At 44.2% G+C, this 7,004-nt stretch overlaps 1 protein-coding gene across 1 annotated transcript; it reads right to left on the bottom strand.

Annotated features, from left to right (window-relative positions):
* Nucleotides 1–2,748: 2,748 nt before the first annotated feature.
* LOC120940586 (E3 SUMO-protein ligase ZBED1-like) lies at nucleotides 2,749–5,016 on the bottom strand. Its single transcript, XM_040353536.1, has 3 exons — nucleotides 3,947–5,016; nucleotides 3,296–3,505; nucleotides 2,749–3,205 (listed from the first exon to the last, which is right to left on the bottom strand). The coding sequence occupies exons 1-3, from the start codon at nucleotides 5,014–5,016 to the stop codon at nucleotides 2,749–2,751; spliced, it is 1,737 nt and encodes a 578-aa protein (XP_040209470.1).
* Nucleotides 5,017–7,004: the final 1,988 nt, after the last annotated feature.

The following is a 7,004-nucleotide window of genomic DNA, read 5'->3' as shown; positions in this document are numbered from 1 at the left end:
GGTTGATATGCTGTTCCAAGTACTTCAAGACTCTATAACGTTGGCCTTTCATGTAATCGGACAATATGATTGCATCTATGAATTATCGAAAGACACATACTGGATTATCAAATGATTCTAAGGAGTAACTTTACTTTTGTTGAGGAAAAAAAAACATTCCCCTTTGAGTTATCTACAGGGGTTGGCCAAAATTATGGAAACACCAGGTAAAAGAACAAAATTGTTACCTAATACAGGCAGTCCCTGAGTCACGAACACACAAGTTAAGAACGACTCCTACATACGAACGGCCTCAACTGCCAGCCACTTGTGCTCCACGCTGGTCCTGGATACCTCCGAGCAGGGCCGTCTTTAATATGGTTTGGGCCCTGGGCAAACATTTTTTTTTGGGCCCCCCTCCAGCTTATTTTGGGCCTGGCTGGTACACATGTATGTGTTTTGGCGGCCCTCATTTGTGCAGGTACAGCAGCCCATTGATTTGAATGGGCTGCCATGCCTTTGTTTCCTGCAGAAAAAAGGTGCATTCAGCATTTTAAAAATACAGTTGCCTTGAAATCCATTCTGCTTTTGCACCATGCTACTTACCTGCAGTTCTTGCACACATAAACGCACTGTGTTTTTAAAAGCATGACCTAAACGTCTAAAAACGCAGCAAGTTTGACAGTGCGGGAACTGCAGATAAGTCACAGCAGACAGCAGAATGGACAGGGAGTGCTGTATTTCAGTGTTTGATGGGCATAGACGTGCCGTGTGCAGCCGCCTATTACATGAGGCATGCGCTTTTCTTTGCAGGAAACGCAGGCATGGCAGCCCATTTAAATGAATGGGCTGCTGTGCCTGCGCAAATGTGGGCCTCCAAAACACATACATGTGAACCAGCCAGGCCCAAAATAAGCCCATCAAGCAGTTAAATACAGACAGTAATGCCATGTGCTCTGAGGCCTTACTCAGCCTGGACTGCAGGTCTGGTCTGTGATTTAAAGAGTTCCTCTATTTTACACATGGCATGGCATGGGGTCCCATGGTGCTAAAGCAGAATGGACAGACGGTGCTGTGACCCCCATGCCATGCTATGTGTAAAATAGAGGAACTTTTTAAAACACTGACCAGACCTGCAGTGAATCATCAAATATTATAAAGACTTTGGGCACACTCTACAGAAAACTTCTATTTACAATATAGATTAGCAAACAGTGACATACCTTGTGGAGCAGGACATGAAGAAGTCAGCCTCGGGAAGAGCAAACTGGGGATGTTATAAAATCACATTCTAATTCACTTTTATATACAAGCAGCACCCTGTGGCAGGAAGGGAGAAGTGCACGTCTAAAGGGAAGCCAGGGGTGCTGTACATTTTAAAACCCTGGGAAGGGAAGCAGTACTGTCACTGGCTGCGTGCCGCTGATGATTTTCAGCCTGATTTGTGGGCAGCACAGGGGCTTAACAGGCGGCAGGGCCGCCATCAGGAATTATGGGGCCACTTACACAACTTCAGGCATGGGCCCCCTGGAGCAGAGAACCGGGATGGGGGGGTGCTGCCGCCTGAAATTGAGAAGCAGGGGGGGGCTGTCGCGAATTTAGAAGCGGGGGGCCCTTTACAAAAAAAGAAAGAAAGAAAGAAATAAAGAAAAATATATATAAAAAAAGGGGTGTAGCCATCCGGGGCCCTGGGGACCTCTGGGCCCTTTAATAAAAAGAAAAAAAGAAATAAATATATATAAAAATATATTTTAAAAAGGGGGTTGCCATCTGGGGCCCTGGGGACCTCTGGGCCCTTTAATAATTTTTTTTAATAAAAATAAATTACAAAAACAAGGGGGTTGCCATCCGGGACCTCTGGGCCCTTTAATAAAAAATAAAAATATATATATAAAAAAGAAACATTTATAAAAAAAGGGGGGTTGCCATCCAGGGCCCTGGGGACCTCTGGGCCCTTTAATAAAAAAAAAAAAAAAATATATAAACAAAAATAAAAAAATAAACATTTATAAAAAAAATAAAGGGTGTTTGCCACATGGGGCCCTGGGAACCTCTGAGCCCTTTAATAAAATATATATATATATATATATATATATATATATATATATATATATTAGTGCTGTCAAGCGATTAAAATTTCTAATCGCGATTAATCGCATTAATGTCATAGTTAACTCACGATTAATCGCATTTAATCAAATTGAAAAGTGAATCGGCTTGCTTTTTGCAAATGTTTATTGAAAACAAAATTGGCATATAATGTAGTGTTCAAAACTAACATTCACACTTGGAGCAAATAAGCTCTCACACAATGGGGGTTATTTACGAAAGGCAAATCCACTTTGCACTGCAAGTGCACTTGGAAGTGCAGTCGCTGTAGATCCAAGGGGGACATGCAAGGAAAATAAAAAAACAGCATTTTAGCTTGCACACGACTGGAGGATAAAATCAGCAGAGCTTCCCCTCATTTCACATCTACCCCTCAGATTTACAGCGACTGCACTTCCAAGTGCACTTGTAGTGCAAAGTGGATTTGCCTTTCGTAAATAACCCCCAATGTAACACTGTCCATCAATAAAAAAGTGAAAAATACTTTGTCACACAAACAGCCCCTTTCTAAGGGATCAAAACAGGGCGATACAAAATCAAATTACAAAGTGTACATGTAAGGTAAACTAGGACTCAGCCTATAGTGCAATTAAACCATGGCTCATCAACTCAGCCTCAGAAAGTATGAACAGTAACGGTAACCAATAAAATGTAAGCATACTACTTCTTTGCTTTGAGCCAGTTACTCAAACACACAAGCCTGTTGACATTTTCAGACAACAGGGAAGCTCGCTTCTTTTGTACAACATGCCCAGACAGTGAAAACAACCTTTCAGAAGGTACTGATGTGGCTGGTGTTGCTAAGTACTTGCGTGCAAGGCGGGCCATTTCACTGTGTGCCCCTTCATGTGTGGACCACCATTCCTGGGGACAGTCATCCATGCCAGTAAGAGGCTCTGACTTGTAGCACTTCAGACATTGGTCAATACTGTCCTCCTCTTCATCAGACGAAGACTCGTTTGTAAGCATAAGTGTTGGTTTCCTCGTAGGAGGCTCAGGCGTGACTTTGTTATCCGGCTGTGCAGGCCTCTCCCTTACCATCTCCTGGAGCAAGGCGCGGATCGTACCCCACACCTCAGCCCTGTCAGGTTTGCTCAGACACTTGAGATCCTTAAACCTTGAAATGAAATGAAATGCAACTTTAATACAAGTAAAGGTGCAGGTATAACAAAATTGCGACAATACCCCTATCTCATTGCTATCTGACCTTGGGTCAAGTGCTGTCGCAACTCTCAGCCACGTGATGTTGGTCTTCTCCTTGCGACCCTCCATGTCTGCTGCGAAGGTTCCCTTGAACTTGATCGTGTAAGCTGGATCATCCTCAGTAACCTCCATCACTCGTGACAGATGACACAACGCTGGCAGCACCACTGAGCAAGACACAAACTTCTCTCCTCCCAGGAGTTCAGAAACATACCTGCAATAATATAGAGATTCACTTTTGTGGGGAACTAGTTAGGCCTACTGTAATTCTCTCACTCACTCACCACACTCACACACTCTCTAATCTTTCACACATGCATAGCCTACCTGCACGCACATATACCATAGTTGCCAACATTTGTCCTGAGACACTTTGCAGCACAGCTATTAATTAATTACCACACTCACTTCCCCGAAGCTCCACCCACTACGCATAATGTTCGCCAGGCGAAGATTATGCGGAGTGGGTGGAGCTTCGGAGAAGTCAGTGTGGTAATTAATTAATAGCTGTGCTGCAAAGTGTCCCTGGAAATTTTTAAATAATGTTGGCAAGTATGATATACACACACCCAATCATTAATGTTACTACTCTGACACATACCTACTTTGATTTAACAAACAGATATACAAACGACACGGATACACAATAAATTACCTGCAGTGCTCCAGCACAGCCTCGAGCTTCTTCAGTTTCTCCAGCTCAGTAACTGTTGGCATGGCGATGTTGGTTGTGTGCAGGGCCAGTGCATCTTTCAGTGGTTCAGCATTCCGCTGAACACGCTTGATCATTTCCAGGGTACTATTCCATCTGGTTGACACTTCCTGTGCGAGTGACTCTTTCTTCTTATTATGTGTGACTTGTTGTTGCTCGAGCTCCGCTTGGTTTGCAGGGCTGTGCTTAAAATGTCCCACGACCTTTCTGCATTTTGCCAATGCGCTGTCAAACGGGCTGTTGGTTAGAGAAACCGTGACGGCTCGGTGCACACTGTGTGCGATGCACTGCACGTGCACAAAGGGGAGCTGCCTGGCCGCTGCAATCATGTTGCGTGCACTATCCGTGGTCAGTGAGACAACTTTTTGTTCAATGTCCCACTCTCTAGCTACTTGCATAAAGTGCTCTGCAACAGCATCAGCGAAGTGCCTCTCTTCTGTCTTTAGAACAGTCAAAGCATGAGATTGAAGTTTCCACTGTGGATCAAAGTAATGCGCTGTGACCCCGAGGTAGTTGTGATTACTTACGGACGTCCAGTAATCACCAGTGAGCGCGACTGCTTTTGTATTCTCCAACGCCTGCTGTACCTTGGCTTTCTCCGTTTCGTACAATTTCTGTACGTGGCTTGTAATGGTGGCTCTCGAAGGCAATTTGTAGGTCCAGTCGTTGGATGCGATGCGAATGATATCAGCTAGACCCTCGTCCTCCACAACATTAACAGGCCTACATGCAGTAGCCACCCATTTAGCTATGGCTGCAGTAAGTTTGATCTTAGTTGTGGTATCCATGTGCTTCTGTCTGAAAACATCCATTGTCGCCTGGCTTTGACCAGGGAGCGGAGAATTCCCATCAGCTGTGTGCTTGGCCATCAAGTGGTATTTCAGACTGGACGTGCTGCGATGATAGCTCAGTTCACAACCACAAAACCCACAGATCACTTTGGTCTTGTCAATGGAACCATTTGGCAACTTTTTAAAAGTAAACTTTCCATTCAGAATTTTATTGGAATCCATTTCGGCAACCTCGCGTTTCCGTTTCCGGTCTAGCTAGATCCGGTGTGTGGTGTTGTAGTTCTGAAAAAAACAATAAAGTTTGTTTGGCCAAAAAGGTTCACCCTTTAAAACATTATAAGTTTGATCTATGTGCGTTTTATGAGGTATTGGTCTATATCAGGGGTGGGCAATTATTTTTTCGATGGGGCCACATGAGAAACTAAAAATATTTTGGAGGGCCGGGCCAAAAGGCTAAACTCAATACTGCATAAAATCAATTGTATTTCTTTATAAAAAGCAGTAAATATCATTGTTGGAAAACTGGGGGACAGAGGCTGGGGACATGGCACAGGAGGGGGATAGACGCTGGGGACATGATACAGGAGGGGGACAGAGGCTGGGGACATGACACAGGAGGGGGACAGAGGCTGGGGACAGGCAGCCACTGTTTAATCAATAACAATTGATTAAACAGTGGCTGCATGTGATGGCACAGTGGCTGCGTGTGATGGCACAGTGGTTGCGTTTGATGGGCACAGTGGCGACAATTGATGGCACAGTGGCTGCGTGTGATGGGCACAGTGGCAACAATTGATGGCACAGTGACTGCGTGTGATGGCACAGTGGCTGCATGTGATGGCACAGTGGCTGCGTTTGATGGGCACAGTGGCTGCGTGTGATTGGCACAGTGGCTGCGTTTGATGGGCAGAGTGGCTGCGTGTTATTGGCACAGTGGCTGCGTGTGATTGGCACAGTGGCTGCGTGTGATGGGCACAGTGGCTGCATGTGATTGGCACAGTGGCTGCGTGTGATTGGCACAGTGGCTGCGTGTGATTGGCACAGTGGCTGCATGTGATTGGCACAGTGGCTGCGTTTGATGGGAACAGTGGCTGCGTGTGATTGGCACAGTGGCTGCGTGTGATTGGCACAGTGGCTGCGTGTAATTGGCACAGTGGACTAGCTAACCTGTCTCTCTGTGTAGGTACATTTACTAAATGTACCTACACAGAGAGACAGGTTAGCTAGTCCATCAGGAAAGTGTTGTTTTCATCACAGTTTGCTAATTGTAGCACAGAACAGGTTATCTTCAATTTTTTTGTGTGATTGCAGAGGATTTTACATCTGGTAGGTGAAATGCCCTTTTAGAGTAAGGATATAATATTCTGGATATGTCATCTGGGAATCTGAGTAAATGAGAATAAGTACAGTAGCTCTGCACCTGGCTAGCCAAAGTGGATTCTTTGTAAGTATTTTTTTTGTGTCAGCACGTACCTCTTAATCTTCACCTGACGGCGATCCCGCGGGAGTGGGCGTTCCCAAGCACTGCCTGTGATTGACAGGCTTCCGAACGGCGCATACTGCGCGTCACAGGTTGCCGGAAAAACCCGAACGTCGGTGCGGCTCTATACGGCGCATGCGCACCGACGTTCGGGTTTTTCCGGCAACCTGTGACGCGCAGTATGCGCCGTTCGGAAGCCTGTCAATCACAGGCAGTGTCGGTAGGATGGCGCGACTTTGTGCAATATAAAATAATGATTTAATTGTTAAACTTCTTAATCGTGCGATAAAGTTATTGACGGCGTTAAAATGGGTCTGCGTTAACGCCGTCAATAACGCGTTTACTTGACAGCACTAATATATATATATATATATAAAAAGAAATAAAAAGAAAAAAAAGAAATAAAATAATATAAAAAAAAATGTTTTTTATAAAAAAAAAGGGGGGTTGCCATCCGGGGCCCTGGGGACCTCTGGGTCCTTTAATAATAATACTAATAATAACATATATATTATATAATATATATATATATATATATATATATATATATATATATATATATAAAATATTTTTTTTTAAAAAAAAGGGGGGTTGTCATCTGGGGAACTACGGGCCCCTGGGGACCCCCAGACCTCTAAAAAAAATTGTCCCTTTAATAAAAAAATAAATAAAAATATATTAAAAAAATAAAATATTTAAAAATAAATAAAAAAGGGGGGTTGCCATCTGG

The sequence above is a fragment of the Rana temporaria genome, chromosome 1, assembly GCF_905171775.1.
Source record: "Rana temporaria chromosome 1, aRanTem1.1, whole genome shotgun sequence".
Classification (NCBI taxonomy): domain Eukaryota; kingdom Metazoa; phylum Chordata; class Amphibia; order Anura; family Ranidae; genus Rana; species Rana temporaria.
This window is presented reverse-complemented; position numbering and strand designations above follow the sequence as displayed.

Bases quoted from the DNA above. Each gene is read 5' to 3' on its own strand.
- LOC120940586 (XM_040353536.1), bottom strand. From the start codon at position 5,016: ATGGATTCCAATAAAATTCTGAATGGAAAGTTTACTTTTAAAAAGTTG. The intron at 3,506-3,946 runs GTAATTTATTGT...ATATTATTGCAG, and splicing joins GCTGTGCTGGAGCACTGCAG to GTATGTTTCTGAACTCCTGG. The intron at 3,206-3,295 runs GTCAGATAGCAA...TTTCATTTCAAG, and splicing joins GCGACAGCACTTGACCCAAG to GTTTAAGGATCTCAAGTGTC.